Raw genomic sequence first — 22,905 nt, forward strand, 5'->3', positions numbered from 1 at the left:
ACACTCACCTCAGTAATTTATACCCTGTTTTACTTATTGACCCTACCTATTTCTGTCACATCTACTATCCATAATCAATCACACATCCTTGTGGACCATACAACTGCACTCAATACTTCCATACTGTAACACCTTGACCATATATCAGCTTCTACATAATGCCATTGCTAACATGAACAACATACAATCATCATCGCATCACCACCATCACGTCACCCCCGTGCCCTCTACTTTCCTCTTATATATCCTCTGCATGGTATTCACCCGTCACAGGAACATAAATGATTACCACTTCAATCCAAGCTTTAGGTCCCTGTACCTTCAATATCATCACTCCATGCGTTATACTATAACGTGATTACATACGCACACGGGCACTATAGAATATAACACTGCAACTTCCACTCCACAGCAATACCTGCCATAAAATATTGAACATGACCATAATCATACCCAGAACATAAATATTACCATCATCTGGCCAACTGACAATTCATCTCACCCTTAATGCCACCTTAAAAAAAACCATAATGTTTTCATATATCCATACGGACGCTACCATATATAATATCATTACTCTTCTTTCTTATAATGAATCTCTTTCTTTTATATTTTCTAACTATTTTCAACTTTTCCTGAAATATTCAATTCTCATAACTAATTATTATTCCATTTATATTAACAAACTATACTTCTTTTCAGTCACTTATCATTATAAGTAACTTTGATAGTCTCCCCATAATATCCATTCTCAGTCTCATTCTCATTCTCAAACAGCTCAGGATTGGCAAGATGTCCTGGGCTCTTATAGTCTATATGCCCGCAATATGGCTCGCCAGTCCTGAGTCCCAAGAGTTGCAAATTGTTCAGCGACATATCCTTGAAAAATTCAAGATCTGTTCCGAAGTGAAGGTTTTCTTCTTGTTTTAAATAGCCCTGAGACATGAAAAAATATCCAGCAATTCTATCCTTCAAAGTTTGATTCGCGCTGGCTGCATGGTAGAGGCTGCCCAAAAATAAAACAGCATCGCCCTTTGCAGCCTCCACATGAAATTCCAACCTCTTATCGAAGTTGCCGCAGGAATCGTATGGACCCCATAAGTGGGAACCAACAATTACACGGGTAGCCCCGTTGAGTTTGTTCATATCTGTGAAAGCAACACCTACCCCGAATAATGTTTCCTTTCCGTATTGAAATCGTTCACATGCTTGATGGATAGTATGGTGGATGTGATCTTCTCGGTGATAGCCCTGGTTTGCAGCGCCAGCCCCAACCTTGTACACAATACCAGAGTTGAGTTGAATACCACTAGAACATTTTCTGATGACATTTCCAGTCATGAAGTAATTTTGCTCGTCTAGAAAATGGCTTGCCATGTCACAGAACAACCCGTTGGATACAACATCCTTTAAGATGATGGGCGAGTGGAGTACGGACCTTGTCACGACCGTAGTTTCCTTCGGAAAGGGCGAACCCTGCCATGAGCTGTACCTATAGAAATGCGGGTCGATTTCCTCCAGTATTTCATCACACTTTGAGGGATCTATGAAGTTTGGGATTACGCAAACGCCGTATTTTTCTAGCTTTTGCGTAATGTCGGCATAATCCGACTTGTCTCTGGCTGTGAATGCTTCTTGCGTTAGGCCAGGCTCATATGCTCCAAGATCATCCTTTTTTGCCATAGTAATATACTTCTGACCATCTATTTCATACGGCTCATAAAAGTTGAGTGATTTTGTGTTCATTGTACTTGTTGTATTCATTGTTCTTATTGCGTTATTTTCGATACTTTTCCACCAACGAGAGAAAGGATAAACCACTAACTATTATGCCATTCCGATATCTTCATTTAGTTCGGCTTTTATAAGTCCTGGGAACCCATAGAGCGCTAGCTCACATCAGGATTTTTTTACTGAAATAGTTGCATTCGATCGCCCATGCGTTTACGTTTCTGTTGAGCAAGGGTGACTAGAAAAGGTTGCCTTCAGGTTAATCATCCCTTTACGTTTCTGCTAGGTGCAGATGACTAAAAGTGCTGCATCCTTTGAATTCGCATTTACTTTCCTTTAAAAAAGCTCAGGAAAGATGTCTCCGTCCAACCCAGCGAGTCATAGCCAATGCTAATAGTCAGGGCGGCGCCTCACACAATTACATGACATGTTATTTCGTGTTCTTTGCTATAATCACGTATGTATGTCTTTATGTATGGTTTCGCACCGAGATAATTGAGGAAAAAGTCACTTGTTTCGCATCTATTTTTTATGTAATATCAATTCGTGTTATACCAACCGGAGTTAAATAAAGTCAAGCACATACTTAATAGCTTCTGTTAAGATGGTCAACTCTTGAGAAGTGATTATATAGGGAGGGAGAATGTAGATTATATTGTTGAAAGGTCTAATCCATGCTCCTGCCTTGACAAATCGCTCCTGTAAATCTTCGACATCCACACGCTTCATGACTTCCACGACACCTATAGCTCCTAGAATTCTTACATCAGCTACAATAGGATGCTCTAACAAGGGCAAGAGCTCCTTTTTCAACTGAGTTTCTATTTGGCAAACTTGAGATTTCCATTTGCCCTCCATCAAAATTGACAAGTTTTCACTTGCAACGGCGCATGCCAGTGGATTGGCCATATAGGTTTGGCCATGCATGAAGCAGCCGTCAGGTCCAATGGAGATTTGATTGCCAATCTTTCTGGTAGTGACAGTCGCAGATAGCGTCAAGTACCCAGCTGTCAACGTCTTCCCTAAACATACTATGTCCCTGCATGTTCGAATCCAAAGAGCATGCCTGTTCTTCCAAGACCCACTGCAACCTCGTCGAGGATCAGTAAAATGTTGAACTCGCAGCAGAGTTCACGGACACGCTTCAAGAAATACGGATGGTACATTCTTAGACCGCCTGCGCCTTGCACAATGCTCTCCATCACAACACCGGAAATTTCGTTATGGTTGTCCTCGATAAGTCTCGCAAATGGTTTCACATCGAGCTCCTCGACCAATTGCTCAACATCCTCTTCAGAACAGTCAAACCGGATCTCTGGTGCTTTACAGAATATGTTCTCAGCGAGGAATCCGTTGTATGCACTGTGTCTGGAATTGACTGGATCGCAAACCGACACGGCCCCAAACGCATCACCGTGGTATCCCTTCTTAATGGTTAGGAACCTTTTTTTTGACGTATACCCTAATGAATTATGGTACCGTAAAGCCATTTTCATTGCAATGTCGACAGAGATAGAACCGGAATCGGCTAATAAAGCGCATTCCAAGTCGTCTGGCAATAAGGATAGCAACTTTCTACAAAAATCTATGGCAGGCTTATGAGTAATCCCACCAAACATCACATGGGACATTTTGTTAATCTGCGAAATGGCGGCCGCATTTAACCTAGGGTTGTTATACCCTTGCTGAACACACCACCAACTTGCCATACCGTCCACTACCTTACTACCATCATCGAGATACAAGTAAGAGCCCTCAGCTTTGCTAACAGGGTATACTTTCAATGGAGTGATTATAGATGTGTATGGATGCCAAATGTGCTTTTTATCAAATTCGAGATCTTCTTGGGTTAATTGATGCTCACACATATTTTCTGAAGCTTGGTGAGTCGCGAAGTGCTACGCATTAGCCAAGCTATCGGGAACATAAGAGTGAATCTTCTAAAAACTCTCTGTTATATATAGAGCAGAGAAAGAGGGAATACCACTTTTTGTTGGATTTCTGAAGCCTTTGCTACTAGCTCCGAACTTCGCTAAACCTGGCTGAATCAGTGTTGAGTGACTCGGATGACTCGAACAATGCATGGCTACCCAAAAGGAGCATCATACCCAGCAGTCATACGGCGGTCTTGCCATTCCACTTCTTTTAAACAAACCTAGCTCCACCTTATTGACCACCTCCCCAATTTCTTCTTTCTGCTTCAGTAATGAAATACTATAACACCCCGTTGCAATACTATGTTAGATCCACGGGCCTGTATTATTTACGAATTCAACTACACATAATTACTTGTATGGAAAATCTCCCCTCGAGCTAAGCTGCATTACCCATTTTCTGGCCAAAAAACGAACGAATCAGGCATCACACAGTGTCTGTTACACAATTACACAATATGAGCTCCTGGCATTGGGTATGCAATCAGAGGAACATAGGTACTATCCTTGTTCGCGATTGAACAATATAATGAATACCAACCACAACAGCTGCTCAATATACCAAAATATCCCCCTGCCATGAACGCATTGACACTTTGCGTGAAAGAGCCGATGCACAACATTAAAAACGTCAAGTCTAGGAAAAGTAGAAGTAGAAATATCCCCCAAGTGCTCTTCATGGAGCATACCATGACCAAGAAATTAAACACGGTCCATCCGGCGAGGTAAAACCCTAGTATGTTCTGCATTTCCTGAGGGTTATCGGCATAGGCTTTGGCCACACCGAATTGCTCGAGGTTTAGACACCCCCAACTTATCCAAAACCCCCCAAATGAGCCAAAGACTGTCATACAAAAGGTGTCACCAACACAGAAGGACAGCAGCCCTGACAGCAAAACAACGGCGCCACCAAAAATAAAGGACGCGTTCAACAGGTAGAGATTGGTGACTCCGCGCACTCTTGCATTAGCCAATCCTAACGTCAAACACATGAACGAGAAAGAGGCCAACCCAAGTGGAAGAGGATTTGCAAAAGCAGCTTGTCTTGGTTGCTCATTGCTCATCTCGGGACCGGAGTCTTCCAAGAAGGTATTCACGAAATCGCTTTTTTTGAAAAATTGGTCGCCAATCAGAATGTAGTCACCAACAGACTCAATGTGTCTGCAGTTGGGTCTTTCTTTGCTTTCACCCGGCGTCTGTGGGAGTACTTCTACATTTTGGGTTTGTTTTGTTTCTCTCATACTGCCTTGGGATGAGGATACTGAAGATATAGGTTCCATTATAACAACTTTGCTGTCTGTATATGCTTGGCAAAAAAACCTGTCGCTAACTATTAGAGTGCTAACACTACATTTTAAGAAACAAATTTTTATCTTATATATGTGTTGGCTTCACTACAGTTTTCGCTATTTTTCGTGAACAGGTCCAGCAAGGATTCGGATTCCGATTGATGCTGATCGCACTACAGGATGTTCGTCAAAGTTTCTGAGTTTTGTTTTACCCCTTCGCAACCGCTCCCACACTATACCTCTCGAGAAGAAGAAAAGAAGAGAAGGGAACGAAACGGAAGAAAGAAAAAAGAAAAGAAAATAAGGAAAAGAAGGATACTCAATCATACCATCTGATTGTGGGGGCGGGGGTAAAGTTTAAGTCTAAACCTAATATTAAGATTCTGCAATCTTTATTTATTATTATTACCAACATTCGTTAAATTTCATGAAAGCAACGAGGCAATTTTTATGACGTGATCGCTTAAGGACGGGGTGCCTGGAAGACGAATAGGTCCGACAATGCTTTCCCTTTTTAGTTTTCTTCGAGCTTTTCTGGGTCTGCGTACAACAGAAAAAGGAAAGCTGGACGAGGTGGATAAGTTAGATCGTTCCGTGGAAGACTGTATACAATGGCCGGATTCATGAAATGTTAAGATCCAACATGTCTTTCCACCACATCATACAGAGGCTTCGACGTTCATTTTTCCAGTCTCAAACAAAAGGGCCTTTTCTCATATTTTCACATTTGCAGCGCACACTGCTTTTGTGATGTTGCGTAGAATGCATGTCGTTCCACAGCTCTGATTTTACTATGAGCTTTCTGAGTTGCCCAGGATGCCTGAGAATTGTATGTTATTCAAAATATTATGATTTTTCTTCATATTCATATTCGTATGTATATAAATGTGTACAGATCTAAAAACAGTAGGCAGAAAAACTCGCTAAGACGAAAAGGTGAAGTTCAAACTGCATGTGCGATAATAAAAACCCGATTAATCTCATTTTCTTGCCATCTACTTCTACAATTAGAAAGTTGGTGTAGTTTTTCCCATGCCCACTTGCACCATGGTTCCTCCAACTTTGGTGGTTTTGACACCGGCCTCAATGCAGATATCAGCGCCCGAACACTCGAACACGACATCTGCTTGATGTCCGCCCAAGAGCTTTTCGAGCTCGTCTGCCAGTTGCTGAGCTTCGTCAACTGAGAATTTGGAGGAATTGAAAGTGCCAGTGGCGCCGAAGTCCTTTGCCCTCTGCAACTTGTTGTCAAACACATCAACGAAAATGACGTCACTGGCACCGAACGCGCGCGCGACTGCACTCAACAGCCCCACCGGACCAGCACCAAACACAACCACTCTAGTGCCAAAACGACCCCCAGCCAGCTTGTTGGAGTGCACACCCGGTAGCTTTTATGGCTAGCTTGACATAATGAGGATCGTCAATGGCAGGAACTGGTCTTTGCTCGATCGCAATGTCTCGACTTTTCTTAAAACAATTGCAGGATTAGTGGATTGAGACATGCTTTTTCCTTGATTTTTGTTCGTTGGTCTTTTGGCTTCTTGGTTTCTCTCCGCACTTGACCATTGTCTTCACAGCGTTCGGTAGCTCGAGAAACGTGCTGTTTTATATGTCGAATAGTTAGCTACAAAGACAATAAGAAAGCGTTGCTTGCCATCATGCATTTTAGCAGTAGCGGTGGTTATTCTGGCTACGTAACAGAGTTCGACGATGTGAGACCGGAGAAAGGAGATACGCATTCGGAAATAAGTGAAGTATTATATGCAACAAGATGAATCGCGATGGCCAATAAAGACAACAAGTTCTGAACGAGGTTTGTTCGTCATACCGCCTCGGGAACGCCCGCCCGATGTATGCCGAACTGAAGCTAAACGTAGCCCGCCAGTCTCAATAATATCATCGTGTGTGTTGCTTGCCAGAAACTGACCCCGAAAAACCTTATTTTCTGCACCCATATGTGCCTGGCACGTAGTTTCCTGCAGGGCGTCTTAGCAAATAAGGGGTCGCGGGGTAATGCAGCGTGGGGGCGTTGTGCCTGTCGGAATCCTTTTTGGTTTTTGCCTTTGTGCCTGCGTCCCCACGCCACCCCACCACTCAGTTGCTAGTTTTCTTGGCGTGGGTGCCGTTGCAGTAGAATGAGCCCAACAAACAACTCTCCTTGCATTAACTGTTCTTGTATTTTTAGCTCGCCATTTTTGGTTGCGGCACGCACCACAACCATACGTCATCGCATAAGCTTTTCGCCAGAAACTAATCAGTTCAGCTTTCGAACTAATTGTGGGGGGGAAAGTAGCGACAGAGATCTCGTACGTTCTCTTGCGTCGCACGTCTCGGTGAGAACAGAAACAACCTGCTAGATTATGTTAGCGAACAGAGAAATCGTCAGTTTCAGGGGGTGGGAAAAGATGGGATGACTACCTGCTCGGAATCTGAAATATCACTCAGTTTCATTGAGTTTCATGTATAAATAGTAAGCAGCGATTGTAGAATTGTAGAATTGTAGAATTGGTAGTGGCTTCTTCTCGGTATTGTTCTTCACATTCAGAGATAAAATAGATATAAAAGGAAAAAAAGTAACAATATAAGAAAATGACAAAACAAAACGAAACAAAAACTGCCAGTTTGAACGCTAAAACTCTCAAGAGTTTTCAATCTGCCTTACCAATACCTACTTACAACAGAGAAGGTGTTAAACAAGGGATCGTCCATCTAGGGGTCGGTGCATTCCACCGTTCCCATTTGGCCGTTTTCATGCATCGCTTGATGCAGGACCACAATTTGAAAGACTGGTCCATCTGCGGTGTTGGTTTAATGAAGCCAGATGCTGCTATGCGCGATGCCATGAAGGCCCAAGATTGCCTGTACACCGTCGTGGAGCGCGGTATCAAAGACGCCAATGCCTACGTTGTCGGGTCCATCACCGCCTATATGTACGCACCCGATGATCCAAGAGCTGTTATTGAAAAGATGGCCAGTCCAGACACACACATTGTATCTCTGACCGTCACCGAAAACGGTTACTACCACAGTGAGGCAACAAACTCTTTGATGGCTGATGCTCCCGAGATTGTCAACGATTTGAATCACCCAGAGAAGCCGGACACTCTCTACGGGTACCTGTATGAGGCTCTATTACTGCGTTACAAAAAAGGCCTCACTCCCTTCACCATCATGTCGTGCGATAACATGCCCCAGAACGGTGTCACAGTCAAGACTATGCTTGTTGCGTTTGCCAAGTTAAAGAAGGATGAAAAATTCGCTGCTTGGATTGAAGACAAGGTCACTTCTCCCAACAGCATGGTTGATCGTGTGACACCACGCTGTACCGACAAGGAGCGTAAGTACGTCGCTGACACATGGGGTATTAAGGACCTATGTCCGGTTGTTGCCGAACCCTTCATCCAATGGGTTCTTGAAGACAACTTCTCTGACGGTCGTCCTCCTTGGGAACTTGTTGGCGTCCAGGTTGTCAAGGACGTGGACTCCTATGAATTGATGAAGCTGCGTCTGCTTAACGGTGGGCACTCAGCTATGGGATACTTGGGATACTTGGCAGGCTACACCTATATACATGAGGTTGTCAACGACCCAACTATCAACAAGTATATCCGTGTTCTAATGCATGAGGAAGTTATCCCATTGTTACCCAAAGTGCCAGGGGTCGATTTCGAAGAGTACACTGCGTCTGTGTTGGAAAGATTCTCTAACCCAGCAATTCAGGACACCGTTGCCCGTATCTGTTTAATGGGCTCAGGTAAGATGCCTAAGTACGTTTTACCCTCCATCTACGAGCAGCTGCGTAAACCAAACGGCAAGTACAAGCTATTGGCCGTATGTGTCGCTGGTTGGTTCCGTTATTTGACCGGTGTGGACATGAACGGAAAATCATTTGAAATTGAGGACCCTATGGCCCCAATTTTGAAGGCAGCTGCTGTTAAGGGCGGTAGAGATCCCCACGAATTGCTGAACATCGAAGTTCTTTTCAGTCCTGAGATTCGTGAAAACAAGGCCTTTGTTGCGCAGTTAACCCACTCGCTCGAGACAGTCTATGATAAAGGGCCACTTGCCGCTGTGAACGAAATTCTAGATCAAGTGTGAGCTTGAAAAACGATCTGCGCACCTCGATTGTAATGATTAGATATCTTGTATAGATTATGTATTTTTTGTATGTTTTGTAGTTTTGTTAGTCAAGTAACGTGTCACATGCCTGTAAGTATGCACTCTTCATTTAGCAAGTACTCAAGAACTTTCATCTTGTGTAGCCGTCACCATCCCCATTGGCATCGCCGTTTATGTTTCCAGCGTTATACTTCTCGCTTCCATTGATGAAAAAGAAAAGAAGTGCGCACTACGTTATATCAGTTGAGAACTTCTTCGTGATACAGATATATATGCATGAGCATAAATCTCCAAGACTCTTCATAAATTCGTGAAAATTAAAGTAACATATTTTTATGTAAGATATAATATACAACGTTGCCCTCCCAAGACAAACATATGCACTCAAAGATCAATCAGAACTCTTCGAGAACTTCAAAAATTTCTTCCAGTCCTTCTTCTGAGTCTCAACTTCTTCGGAAGAGCTTCCTCTCCTTGAAGGTGGCACCCAAGATGCAGATTTCCATGGTTTCACACCGTCCTCATACAATAGTTGAATCTCCTCTAGGGATAACCCAATTGTTTCTGGTAAGAAAAAGAAAACATACAAAAACATAGCAACCAAGCAGCCCACAAACACATAACCATAGTAGAAATGGATAGATCCGGTAATAAATGGTGTGAAGAAACCAATCAAAAATTGCCATAGCCAGTTAAAGGCAGTCGAAATCGACATAGCTCTAGACTTGACCTTCGAAGGGAACGACTCGGCCACCACAATATAAGCAACAGGAGCCCATGTACTTGCAAAGCAGAATATGTAGAAACAGGTAAACACAATCATAGCATTACCTGCACCCTTCGAAGAAGGAGCATCCTCACCGTGTGGGTAAAGACACTTCACACCGATACTTGCGAAAATGACCATACACGCCATCATCCCAGCTGCCCCGAATAGCAGACACTTACGACGACCAATTTTGTCCACGACCATAACGGCAATAATAGTGGAAAAGAAATTCACTGTACCCAGGACGATTGAGGTCTCGAAACCATCAGTAAGCCCGACTGATTTGAAAATGGTAGTTCCGTAGAAGAAAAAGTAGTTCTCACCGGTAAGTTGCAGGAAGGTCTGTATAAGTATCCCGGTAATCAAACGCTGAAGCACTTTGGTTTTCACTGAGAAAAGCTCTTTCCATGAGGCTTCCCCTAGCTCCCTTTGGGCAAGCACACCAGCAATAATTGCTTCTGCCTCTCCATGTACCCATGGATCTTCTGCTGAAACCTTGTTGATCTTGGCAATGGAAGCACGTGCTTCCTCATGTTTTTCACGTTCAATCAGATATCTTGGTGACTCTGGAACTAATAACATACCAATGATGATAATCAGAGCCCACAAGAAGCATAGCCCAAGAGGCACCCTCCATTGTGCGGTGTTATCGTATTTTCTTGTCCCATAAACACTACAGTAACCTAGGAAGATACCAAAGGTCATGTTCAGTTGGTACAACGAGATAAGCCCACCTCTTAGGTCCTTGGGAGCTATTTCAGACAGAAGCATCGGACACAACACCGAACAACCACCAGCACCGAGACCGTAAATAATCTTACCAACAAAGTATTGGTACCATTTGTGGCTTGAACTAATCTGAATAATAGCACCGATCATATACACCAACACCACGATCACAATTGCTAACCTTCTGCCTATTCTGTCGGCCAGTTGGGCAAAAATAAGGCCCCCTATGGCACACCCAATACTAAACATTGCTACAAGAAGACCCATACGCACGTTGCTCAAATAATACTCTCCAGTGCTGTGCTTGTAGGATCCGAAGTTCATTTTAAAATTGTCCATGTTGATGAAGCCTGCGGTAATACCACTATCCCAGCCAGGTAGAAATCCCCCGAAAGATATAGGAATACACAGTAGGTAGATGGTAAGATAGCCCAGAAAACCTCTCTTTGGGGCTTCCAGTTGCCCTATATTAAGGACCTCGTTATCATCGAGCTCATCCGACCACTCTTTCTCTACAGGTGGTGCCACATGAACGTCAGCATCAGAAGCATATCGAATATTTGTATCGCTCTCAACAGATAATTGCGAGCTAGACATTTTTTTATTGTTCTTTTTTGTTTTTTGTTTTGTTTTTTGTTTTGTTATCCTTTGATCTATCTCGAGGGGAAGTTTAATTCAACCTGAGAGAAGTTAGTATTACCTTCCCTTTTATACCTTCCGTTAATGCGAATTGTTCAGGGGGGATGAAGCGGCAGCCTCACACCATTGAGACAATAAATTGCGATCGAACAGCAGTCTTATTTTTTCACCATTCAGGCAGAACCGGCTTTAAAGATTAGTCTCCTTTCATTGGTTTCTTTCCAGTCTTAGACAGTAGTCAGGGATATAATTATCTAATATTTTCTTCGAAAGTTTACGTCATATTGGACTAGGCAGCATTAAAACTCAGAGGCCAGCCTGCCGACAAACCCGTGCACAGTAAAGTCGCCCCACGCCTCCGTGTGCCTTGGTGCCTTGGTGCCTGTGTAGATGATTCCGGCCACCCCACGTACACGAAACGCATACCCCACCCCCACTAGTCGCATTTAGTATTTAAGATTTTAAGTCCGACATGCGCCCCTCGGTGGCTCAAACTAAAATAATTGACTGCTTATTTCAGCAAATTAGTGCCACCAGCTAGAAAGTACTTTATTAGCTGGTCAAATCAACAGGAAGGTACCACCTGAAGGATTCATTTCAAGAGCTAGAAACAGAAGTTCTAAGAGCACACACTCTGGTCCGAAAGTTAACATGTAAGAGAAAAGAAAGCTTTAATCAGGCGATGCTTATTTATGGCTTGGCCATCTGAATTGAGCTAACACTTGGTCACTTCGTTGTTAGGCACATTCTACACCGCCTTCATCAAACCCGACGTGTCTTTGTGGAGCCACAAAGTGTAGCTTTTGATGGTGAACGCAATACCTTGCACCGCTGAATTAGCAACGAAATCTCTACGTAATGTCTTAAATTACTCGAACCACTAATGTCCAAAATGTTAAAATTGGTGTTAAAAACATCAGCCACTATTGAATGTTCTGTAAGGTCAGGAAAAATCGACCAACAAGCAAGAAGTCAGTAGCCTGGTTCTATAGTTTCCCTAATCTGTTGAAATACGACTTTGTAACATTTGAAACCGCTTTTCCTGAATCCTTGCAGAAGTCAATTGTCATTTACGTCTTGTACCAAATCAGGTGCCTCTGAAAATATTTTTTCTAAACGGTCTTTATAGGCTAAAATTTCAGGTTTTTTTCGTTCATTTGAAGAATATTTTATAATTTTTAGCGTCTAAAACTAACTCGGAGTCCAACTTGGCCCTAAGCCTTTGGCGTATTGAGAACATTTGTGACATTTATTCTAGTGTGTAGTGACACGACATTTACTGTCATTACAGACGTAGTAACGAGGTAACTCCTAGATCGTATACTTTTGTCGATTTCAAACTTTTCGCCGATGAATCGCCGACGTTCTCCATTCCTGTAGATTCGCATATTTCCTGCTTATTGTACTCGTGCAGTGTCATATTATTATTGTTTTTGAGTACAGTTTCTCATAGAGTGTTCCGATGTCAAAACGCCGACCGGATTGAAATTTGGTTTCTTGTTCATTATAATGGAGATTGATGTAGCGGCCGTCTAACTACCTTACTTTTTCGAGATGTGATCTGTTACACTTCTGCTGCAGCGAATCTGACAGAGTTTATTCGACAGGAGTTCAGAAAGGTACGCTTAACGGCCTTTTCTGACTCAGTTTTCTTAAAAAAATGAAGAGCATTGACCAATTAAATCTTGTGACAATTGTTAGGTTTCCATTTTTGGTAAGGTTAATAGTATTATGTAGATAGAATATACTAGAAGTTCTCCTCATGGATTTAGGAATCCACGAAAGGGAATCGACACTTTTACATAATATTATTATTATTTCTTCCTTCATTTGTATACGTCGTTATTCATTGATCCTATTGCATTATTAATCCTTGCGCTTCAGCTTCCACTAAATTTGATGACTGTCCTTAATCTTATCTCACTGGTCTGATAATTTTCGTCATCTTCTTAACACCGTATATAATAATCTTCTAATCGCATGAATGAATGTATTTATCAGCTGTACTAGTAATTGACGGATAGTTGATTATTGTTCCAACAGAAAGGAATGCCATCGATTAGCGGCACTCTTTTAGGACTCAAAAAATCACAGTTCTATTTCTAGCAATTCTTGAATAGCCATATCTTATTTGAAAAATTTTTTGAAGGAAATTCATGTCTTGTTATTAAATCATATGACTGAGTTTTAGGGGGAATAATTACTACCCACAATAATTCCTGACTATATTAGCACTCTATCTAAGATTCAGCAATAAACTATATAGAGATATCGTTGGCTAACACGTTAGGAATATGTCAAGCCCGATATCGAAGGCCATGAAAGTTGCCGTAATTGAATATAGTAAAGCCATTATTTGGAAGAGCGTACCACTCCTAAATTGGATGACTCTTTCCATCAAAGGTGTAGCCGGGGGGTCCCGGTAATTCCACCGATTGGGAACACATTGAGCACAAGATTGGCCCCAACCTAGGCGCGATTTAACTTAGAATGGAAACCTTCTACGGCACAAAGGGTCAATTCAGTTCAATGGGTAAAAAAATAAAGGACTTTACTAAGATCATCATTGTTTCTTCCCGCAACGGGAAAGGCTACTGTGCCGATGAACTGCTTCATTATCATAATTCTAATGGTGTGCAAATCAAAAAGGAACGCGACAACATTCCATATTTGGTCGACTGTGTCGCTAATCAGTATGCTCCTCACACAGGTGTACAGATGTGCTTTTGATAAATTAGACGCCACACGTCATTGAGCTGGCTGGCTTGAATGACAAGAACGTCAAAGAAGAAGATAGAAGGCAGAGCGTCTCTGTTGGCACGTTCAGCCTATATACAATGTGTCGTCACGAAGCTCGATGCGGAAGCAGAATGCAGGGGAGGTTTTGTCAGGCTCAGATCCGTTAATCTAAAGGTCAATGATGCAGAAACCCTTCATATCCCGGTCAAGGTCCGCAAGAACGAAGTGTACGACATTCCTCCATTGTTTGACGACATTAAGCACGGAACCTGTGAAAAGCTGGTTGCGTGTTGAAGTGGGTTACAAATTTTTCACCTCTCTCTGCATATAACTCATTACGCAGGACTGCACCAAATTCGGTTCATCAGTGGAATTGTTTGCTGTTGATAGCTCCTCGTAAGGGCAGATAACTATAGAGGAAGAAGATTGTTGAACAGCGCGGGGCTGCAAGCTCTCACTGTTTCGTACAAGTCAAGAACACGGTTTGAATTCTGCCAGTTCCACGAAAAATAATTTGAAGACCGAACTGTTTCGTTATGCTAACTACTACTTCAATATTTGAAACCACACTCGTAGGGCGTATGTAGTATCGTTTAAGAGATGAATGCTACTCATTATTTCGAGTTGTAAATTAGTATGACTTTATCTCTCTTTTCTTTTCTACGAAGAGCGTATAATCCTGTCTCACCCAATTTAGGTAAACGCGATTTACTGCCCCATCAGCATAAATACAGTCTTGAACGCATCTCAAAGAATCGCGATTTTTTTTTGCATTAGCAACCGGTGCCTTGTAGTGGGGACGTTGCCATCTCGCTTGGCTGATTATACGTTTCCTGAGTTCCTCACGATCTGGGACAGGTTCCTTGCTCCAGTGGGCTACGCATCTGTCAACTCCATCATAGTGGATAGTAATTCACGGATGGTCTTCATCGGCGCAAGTTGCCCGATTCATCGGTGGAAGCTCGACTGTCCAAAAGCTTCTGTCATAATCCGCTATATGAAAGGATAACCGTGTGGTATCCGTGAAATTCGAGTAATTGCTGGCCGTATTGGTGCAGTATACGAACAGCAGACCTCGAAGAGCGATGACTTCGGGGAAGATTTTCATTATCCTCGTCCATCGAAGCCTAGCTTTCACGCCTGGCCCTTCCGCCTACTTTGCCTTTCATAAACGACGAAAACTATGCACTACTGAAAAGCAGCCACTAGTGAGATATGTTTGATTAACAGGAGAAAAGCGTCCTCCCCAGCAGATGCAAACTGCCGTAGACGTGTGTTTCTTTATCAAACATACGACTGAGATCGGGACGGTTTCAATTGGTCATGCGGTATAAAAAGAACGACAGGGTCTTCTGGTAATAGAGCTATAGTAGCCATTTGCGTGAAGGTATGTTAGCTGTACGTCGTATCTATGAGTCATTGCTCTAAGACGTCGCAAGCGTTGTAAAACCCTCTAGAACACAGACGTTATTACTCATACACAACAGGCATTGATCTCCCAGCTAATCGATTACACTGAAGTGATCGGCTGGTCAATGGGCGGCATATTGATTGGTGTGCGGAAGGAACTTTTTTTCACTGATTAATGGTATCGCTTATTTCCCAATTCGGTTATTGAATCGTTATCGAGTGAAGAAAACCTGCGCGAACAAGTTTCGCCAGGCGGTCGTGACGGACATTTAAAAGGGAGAGAGGATATATGAATGATGATATGTGCTGAAGTACAAGAGATTTTAAAGCTCATTATCCCATCTCAGCGACATTGGTACGAAGATCGTAAAGATGTCAGAGAAAGAATCTGAAAAAATGGCTAACGATCGAATTGTAGTTAGGGCCATTGAGGCAGGAGACGAAGAAGCCTGGAACAAGCTGTGGGTGCAGTACCAGGGTTTCCAGAAAATTGTCATGCCTCCAGAGGTAGGCAAGACCAGTTTTGCGAGGTTCTTAGACCCCACAGTCAAGCTATGGGGGGCACTTGCCATTGACACCGAGACCGGCGATGCAATTGGTCTTGCACACTATTTGAGCCATTTGACATCGTGGCATGTCGAGGAAGTTCTATATTTGAACGACTTATATGTCACCGAGCACGCCAGAATCAAAGGTGTGGGTAGAAAGCTTATAGAGTTTGTGTACAAACACGCAGATGAGCTCGGTACACCTGCAGTGTATTGGGTTACGGACCACTACAACCATCGTGCCCAATTACTGTACACCAAAGTGGGTTACAAGACAGACAAAGTTGTTTACAAAAGAACTGGATACTGAAACCGCTGTGCAGTATAGACTAGCGTATATAGAGTAGCAATAGTTTCTATAGAAACACCTGCCGAGCTTTTCGCCAAGAGTATCTTACCTCCATCCGATGGTTTGCTTCGACTTTTCGCAGTTTGTTCTCCGGTTTACCACAAGCGCCATACGGCGTTGCTATAGGATGTCTGGAGCTTAATCCAGGTGCATTTCAGGAACTGCCGTGATGAAGAACCGGACGTGCCTCGTTCGTAAGCTTTTGAGGAACACGTTCGAGGGTGCAATCTGGCAGCTCGCCGAGGACGTTCACTACCGGTGATAGACGTTCATGATTCTTGAGTGTATTCGGGCAATATGCAGTAGTAGGGGACAGTATATAAACAAGCCGCAGTCTCAGTCTTCGATGAGTCTGGCACGCTGCAATATTTTTCGTGAGTACGTACAGAGAGTTGCTAACGAAAATATCTTCAATGGACCCATCTACTGCCAGCCGTGCTCTTCCTGAGGAGTTCACGGAGGACATTGTTCCTGAGATACCAGAAAAGGAAGCCGGAACTACCGTTGATGTTAATCCGACCTTGACCATATCTTCTCCGGCCCCCTCTTACATAGAATTGATAGATCCAGGTGTGCATAACATTGAAATCTACGCGGAAATCTATAACCGTCCACTGTATCGTGTGGCTTTGTTCTTCTCGCTCTTCCTCATAGCCTATGCTTACGGGTTAGATGGTAATATTCGTTACACTTTCCAGGCGTATGCGACATCTTCATACTCCCAGCACTCCCTGCTGTCGACTGTCAACTGTATCAAGACAGTTATTGCGGCTGTGGGCCAAATCTTCTTTGCCAGGTTGTCCGATATTTTCGGCAGATTCTCTATCTTGGTCATTAGTGTGATCTTTTACATTATGGGGACCGTCATCGAATCGCAAGCGGTGAATATTACTAGGTTTGCTGTTGGTGGTTGTTTTTACCAGTTGGGTCTCACCGGTATCATCCTAATCCTGGAAGTTATTGCTTCAGATTTTTCGAATTTGAACTGGAGATTATTAGCTTTATTCATTCCTGCTCTGCCATTTATTATCAATACTTGGATTAGTGGGAATGTTACAAGTGCTATAGGTACTAACTGGAAATGGGGTATTGGTATGTGGGCTTTCATATTACCGCTGGCTTGTATTCCATTGGGACTCTGTATGTTGCACATGAGATATTTGGCGAGGAAACATGCAAAGGATAGATTGAAGCCTGAATTTGAAGCCCTAAATAAACTAAAGTGGAAGTCATTCTGTATCGACATCGCTTTCTGGAAATTAGATATTATCGGTATGTTGCTAATTACTGCGTTTTTCGGATGCGTATTGGTTCCGTTCACATTAGCTGGTGGTCTGAAGGAAGAATGGAGAACTGCACATATTATTGTCCCTGAAGTCATCGGCTGGGTCGTGGCGCTACCATTGTATATGCTATGGGAAATGAAATACTCAAGGCACCCACTGACACCATGGGACTTGATTAAAGACAGAGGTATTTTTTTTGCTCTGCTCATTGCATTCTTCATTAATTTCAATTGGTACATGCAAGGTGACTACATGTATACTGTGCTAATTGTCGCAGTTCATGAGTCGATCAAATCGGCCACAAGAATCACATCCTTGTACTCGTTCGTTTCTGTTATCGTCGGCACAATTCTCGGGTTTATACTGATTAAAGTGAGAAGGACCAAACCCTTTATTCTATTCGGGATTTCTTGTTGGATTGTCTCATTTGGTCTTTTGGTCCATTACCGTGGTGATTCCGGTGCCCATGCCGGTATTATTGGTTCTTTGTGTCTACTAGGTTTTGGTGCAGGTTCATTTACCTACGTGACTCAAGCTTCTATTCAAGCTTCCGCTAAAACTCATGCAAGAATGGCGATAGTAACTTCATTGTACCTGGCTACCTATAACATTGGATCTGCATTTGGTAGTTCTGTTAGTGGTGCTGTTTGGACCAATATTCTACCAAGGGAAATTTCAAAAAGAATTTCTGATCCCACATTAGCTGCACAAGCATACGGTTCCCCATTCACATTCATCATCACTTACACGTGGGGCACACCGGAGAGAATTGCTTTGGTCATGTCCTATCGTTATGTTCAGAAAATTTTGTGTATCATAGGTTTGGTGTTCTGCTTTCCTTTGTTAGGCTGTGCCCTCATGTTGAGAAACCACAAACTAACTGATTCTATTGCCCTTGAAGGCAGTGATTACTTGGAAAGCAAAGATGCTTTTGAACCTAAGGAAAAGGAAGAAACTTTCCTGAAGAGCAAATTTTTGTCCCAGTTCACAGGAAAAAACAAGGAAAACTAACGTCTCGTCGTAATAATACAATTTATCCCTATATAGCTAATAAATAGTCAAGAACATAATTTTTTTCCTTCAACTTTACATTTCAAATGCTGCTCCTTCAATTCTTCAAAGATCAAGATGCCAAAAAAATTTACTTACATGATGTTCAAAGGGAATAAAAAAGGCTTTAGATAAAATAAAAAAAAAATAAAAAAAATGGGTTTATGATAAGCTAGCAACTTTTTCTAAACCCTTATAGAGAAAATTCCTATATTTCGCAGTGCTGCTCATCGGCACCATTAATGGCATCTAAAATTGTTTGAGTGCTGCTGACGATCATAATCATAAAACCGAAACATATACAAAGATAGTAAGGAAGTTTCGCCTTCCAGTTCTTTTTCTTACTAGTTAACAACAGGTTTGTGTATGGCGGTAAAATGTAAGCCATTGTGGATGCTGTAGTAGAACCAATCAGTTCAAATAATGCGCCCAAATTACAGGTAGTTAATGATATACTCATAGTGATAAAAACAAGCAAGGAAGTTATTATCGTATGTTGCTTGTCTGATAATTGAGTGTGCTCATCATAACTCTTAATGAGGTGGCATTCATGTAAGGAATTGCCGACAACATCTCGTAAAACAAAAATTTCCATGGGGAACGTAGTTAGCATATTAAATCCAAAGCAGAGTCTAGCTACGTTGATAGCAGTATCTGTTCCTGGGAAATTATTTAAGACATTGCCCTTTGTTTTTTCTTTGAAGGCCGCAAATCCTGAAAACCCCATTAATCCACAGCATATTACCGAAATAATAATACTAATATGTGTCAATCTGGTGAACTTGGCTACGCTTCTATTCCTCATTGAGAAGAAGATAAAGCTGGTGTTGTGATGACAAACTAAAGCAAAGGAAATGACTGAGAGACTTCTGAATATTGTCGTTTTTACCAAAAAATCTGGCCACTTGAGGGAATGGCCCTTCCAATCATATGGCAACATGGGTCCCCTGATAACCACTGTGAGAACAATAATGATCATACTTATGACGGCCAGAAATGATGCCTTTGATAATCCCTCTATATTCCTCTTTAAGGATAACGGAAAGGAAATGAAAATGGTGACCAAAACTATGATAACGTTCCTTCTCAGCCAAAAATGTACTTCGCCGTCATTCTGACTAAAAACAGCTCTAAGAACATGTGGTATGGTATCTCCGATAATAATACAATAACCAATACACCCACCAAATGCAAATAACCCATTTGTGAAGAGAATTAGCAACTTCCCTTTTTTACCCATAACATGCTCGACCGTTCCCTGGTAGGTTCTCTTGCCTGCAAGAGTTAAATTAATGACAATAAGTCTCAATGTCCAATCAACGATGAATCCAAGTGCTATGTATGCTATCAGCCCTCCTAGTATACCAGCATTCTTAATTGCAACCGGCTGAGTGATTATTCCAGCACCAAGAATAGAATTGGCTAAATTCATGAAAGCCATTCTCATACTGGATTTTTTATCGTTTTCTCGAAGCACACTATTAACTAGAGGATCATCCGTATCAGAAGTGATAGGATAGACGAAATTTGGGGAGTCTTTTCCTTGACTTCCATCATCTGAATCGTTATCAGTTATGCCAAGCAAAGGAAAGTCTGTCAATTCAAACTCCGTTCTGAGCTCTTTGTTTTCTAGTTTAGTGTACCCGCCAACTTCAGTCATTATCGGAACATATGTATCTGCTATTTTTCGACCAAAATATAGCCTAATCGTTCAACGTATGTAGCATTCACCACTTTTGGCGTTTTAACTATTTTTACTATTTACACATTGTAAAAATGACCTTCGGTATAAAATGTTCGGGTTACAGAAAGATAACGAAAAATAAATAAGAAATATCATTTAATTGTACACTAGTATTAGTATGAAAAATATGTAGAAACATTTCGAAGTTCATGGAAGCGCCAAGAGACTTTCACTTCTTTGTTTGTTTTGACTGGCAAAAATGCTTTTTTTGAAACATCAATATGTATATATTGAGACTTAGTGGGCCCATTAAATCTTTCAAACTTTCTTTTTTGTGTATGACTGATGAAGATGAGAATGCGAATTGGCGTGGGAATGTGATCAAAGGTAATAGGACGTTGTGTTTACGCTACGACATTCCAAAATTTATCCCAGAAAGTCTTCGGCTCATGATCTTCCCAGACAATGGCTTCAATGTCTCTTCTATCGGAATCGATATCCACATCTTCAATCTTCCAAATGAATCTGCATCTGAAAATGCATTCAAATAATATCCAAACTGCTATGAAAAGGAAAATAGAGATATAGGCGGCAAGAAAGCTGCTTCCATTGAACTTTGGTGCGAAAGCGGTGAAACCCTGGATGATGATAATAATGATCATGAAAAAAGAGGAGTAGTACGCCAGTCCGGGCATTAGCTTGGCTTTGAACGGTAATTCATCACGGGAGATGCCGCGATATTTCAGCGCTTGCATAAATCTGATATGTGAGATCGAGATAAATAACCAAGCAAAGAATCCGGCGACACCAGTGATGTTTAACAGCCATTCAAATACTTTGTCACCACCAGTGGAAGTTTCCATGTAAGCTAGAGCGCCAAAGACGGCAGTGGCAAAAACTGCGATGTACGGGACACCACCCTTACTAGTTCTTGAAAGGAACTTTGGAGCCAGTTTATTTTTCGACAAACCAAATAAAATACGAGAGCCCACGTAAATGTTTGAGTTTGCTGCAGAGATGATAGTCGTTAGAATAACGGCGTTAAAGATATGAGGCAGAACTTTTGTGCCTGAGTTCTGGATGGCAACAATGAAGGGAGATGTGGAGACATAAGAAGTAGCTTCCGTTAATTTAGGATCATTGTAGGGGACTAGAAGACCAATGAATAATAAGGAGCCAATGTAGAAGGTTAAGATACGGAACACAACCTTCTTAATGGCTCTTGGAACAGTTTTCCTCGGGTTAGCAGCCTCACCAGCGGTGATACCAACCAGTTCAGTACCTTGGAATGTGAAAGCGGCATTAATCAAAGAAGACACCCAACCTAAAAACCTCCCCTCGTTTTTATTTTTGGATATGATACCTGGACCCCACGCACCTGGGTTTCTCCAATAACGGAACCCAACTGGGCCGGTAACACCTGCACCGCAGACCATGCAGAAACAGTAAATTAAAAACCCAATAATGGCGATGACCTTTATGGAAGCAACCCAGAATTCGAATTCACCGTAATATTTAACAGGAAACAAGTTCATTATTGTAATGAGTACCCAAAAAATACTAATCCATGCTGCCAATGGGACCTTGTGGGTCCAGAATTGGATGACTTGCCCAACCACACTAAGTTCTAGGGCGAAAGTGATGGCCCAAGAAAACCAATACATATAACCGTTGGCTGCACCAAATGCGGGAGAAAGAAATCTTTGCGAAAAAACTGTAAAGGATGATGTCACTGGAATAAATGTAGCCATTTCACCCAGCGATTGTGTGACAGAAAATGCCAACGAACCCATAAATAAATATGCTATCAGAGCACCCACTGGGCCAGCGTTGGCCAGAGGCGTGGATAAACCGATAAAAAGACCAGTACCGATCGTACCACCAAGGGCAATCATACCGATATGTCTTTGTTTAAGCTCTCTCTTCACTTCAGCGTTCTGCACCTCACCTTCGTCTTCGTCCTGTAGGTTTTCCTCCATAGAGAAGGTATCCTGGCCATTGACTCCGGTAGGGAAAGAGCGCAACGGATACAACTCTTTACTTTTTTCATCTTTCAATGATAGTGAACCACGTCTGCGGTGTGTTTGAGAAGCCTCTACGTCATGAAGGAGCGTTGTGACCGGCTCATTGTACATGTGTTTCTCCTCTATTTCAGCCTCTTGCTTTGGATTTGTCATTTCTGATTTCCTTTTTTTTTTTTATCTACTACTGAGCTCGAGGAAGTGCGAAGAATTTGAATTAAACTTTTGAGGGATGATTGACCTAAAATGAATTTAACGATAGCTGCAATGGATCGTTATATACTCTTCTGTCCGTGGTATATATGCAAAAAAAAAAACGGGTAAATCGAGGACGCTGCACGAAGGGATTATCTGATTTCGTATTGCCTTGCCCGAAGCCACTCTGCTTTTTGTTAAATTTTGCTTTATCTTGTATCTTTTATCTTATCTAGCTATCGCAACCTTATCGTTTTCCTCGAACTTTGCAAAAGTGCAAAAAAAGAAATTTAAAAAAGCGGTGTTGCTCACCCGGCAAGGAGATGAAAGACCTATCTTGATTAATAGGGTAATCCCCGAATTCCTTGTTAACAAAACCTGTAACCTCATCTAATTTGCGGTTTAGCCCT

The 22,905-nt window shown here is 42.1% G+C and overlaps 8 protein-coding genes across 8 annotated transcripts; 3 read left to right on the forward strand and 5 right to left on the reverse strand.

Annotated features, from left to right (window-relative positions):
• Nucleotides 1-702: 702 nt before the first annotated feature.
• Nucleotides 703-1,764, reverse strand: SKDI05G0010 (phytanoyl-CoA dioxygenase family protein; the record flags this gene model as incomplete). Its single annotated transcript, XM_056227319.1, has 1 exon — nucleotides 703-1,764. One exon carries the CDS (start codon nucleotides 1,762-1,764, stop codon nucleotides 703-705), a length of 1,062 nt encoding a protein of 353 aa, XP_056087152.1.
• A 2,350-nt stretch (nucleotides 1,765-4,114) lies between these two features.
• Nucleotides 4,115-4,945, reverse strand: SKDI05G0020 (acetate uptake transporter family protein; the record flags this gene model as incomplete). Its single annotated transcript, XM_056227320.1, has 1 exon — nucleotides 4,115-4,945. One exon carries the CDS (start codon nucleotides 4,943-4,945, stop codon nucleotides 4,115-4,117), a length of 831 nt encoding a protein of 276 aa, XP_056087153.1.
• A 2,601-nt stretch (nucleotides 4,946-7,546) lies between these two features.
• DSF1 (mannitol dehydrogenase DSF1) lies at nucleotides 7,547-9,055 on the forward strand (the record flags this gene model as incomplete). The annotated part of the gene is made up of 1 exon (XM_056227321.1): nucleotides 7,547-9,055. The coding sequence occupies one exon, from the start codon at nucleotides 7,547-7,549 to the stop codon at nucleotides 9,053-9,055; it is 1,509 nt and encodes a 502-aa protein (XP_056087154.1).
• A 412-nt stretch (nucleotides 9,056-9,467) lies between these two features.
• HXT13 (hexose transporter HXT13) lies at nucleotides 9,468-11,171 on the reverse strand (the record flags this gene model as incomplete). The annotated part of the gene is made up of 1 exon (XM_056227322.1): nucleotides 9,468-11,171. The coding sequence occupies one exon, from the start codon at nucleotides 11,169-11,171 to the stop codon at nucleotides 9,468-9,470; it is 1,704 nt and encodes a 567-aa protein (XP_056087155.1).
• A 4,563-nt stretch (nucleotides 11,172-15,734) lies between these two features.
• On the forward strand, nucleotides 15,735-16,220 carry HPA3 (D-amino-acid N-acetyltransferase; the record flags this gene model as incomplete). Its single annotated transcript, XM_056227323.1, has 1 exon — nucleotides 15,735-16,220. The coding sequence occupies one exon, from the start codon at nucleotides 15,735-15,737 to the stop codon at nucleotides 16,218-16,220; it is 486 nt and encodes a 161-aa protein (XP_056087156.1).
• A 452-nt stretch (nucleotides 16,221-16,672) lies between these two features.
• Nucleotides 16,673-18,556, forward strand: SIT1 (siderophore transporter; the record flags this gene model as incomplete). Its single annotated transcript, XM_056227324.1, has 1 exon — nucleotides 16,673-18,556. One exon carries the CDS (start codon nucleotides 16,673-16,675, stop codon nucleotides 18,554-18,556), a length of 1,884 nt encoding a protein of 627 aa, XP_056087157.1.
• A 247-nt stretch (nucleotides 18,557-18,803) lies between these two features.
• Nucleotides 18,804-20,255, reverse strand: AVT2 (Avt2p; the record flags this gene model as incomplete). The annotated part of the gene is made up of 1 exon (XM_056227325.1): nucleotides 18,804-20,255. One exon carries the CDS (start codon nucleotides 20,253-20,255, stop codon nucleotides 18,804-18,806), a length of 1,452 nt encoding a protein of 483 aa, XP_056087158.1.
• Nucleotides 20,256-20,683: 428 nt separating this feature from the next.
• Nucleotides 20,684-22,456, reverse strand: CAN1 (arginine permease CAN1; the record flags this gene model as incomplete). The annotated part of the gene is made up of 1 exon (XM_056227327.1): nucleotides 20,684-22,456. The coding sequence occupies one exon, from the start codon at nucleotides 22,454-22,456 to the stop codon at nucleotides 20,684-20,686; it is 1,773 nt and encodes a 590-aa protein (XP_056087159.1).
• Between the last annotated feature and the right edge of the window lie 449 nt (nucleotides 22,457-22,905).

Source organism: Saccharomyces kudriavzevii (genome assembly GCF_947243775.1).
Source record: "Saccharomyces kudriavzevii IFO 1802 strain IFO1802 genome assembly, chromosome: 5".
Classification (NCBI taxonomy): Eukaryota; Fungi; Ascomycota; class Saccharomycetes; order Saccharomycetales; family Saccharomycetaceae; genus Saccharomyces; species Saccharomyces kudriavzevii.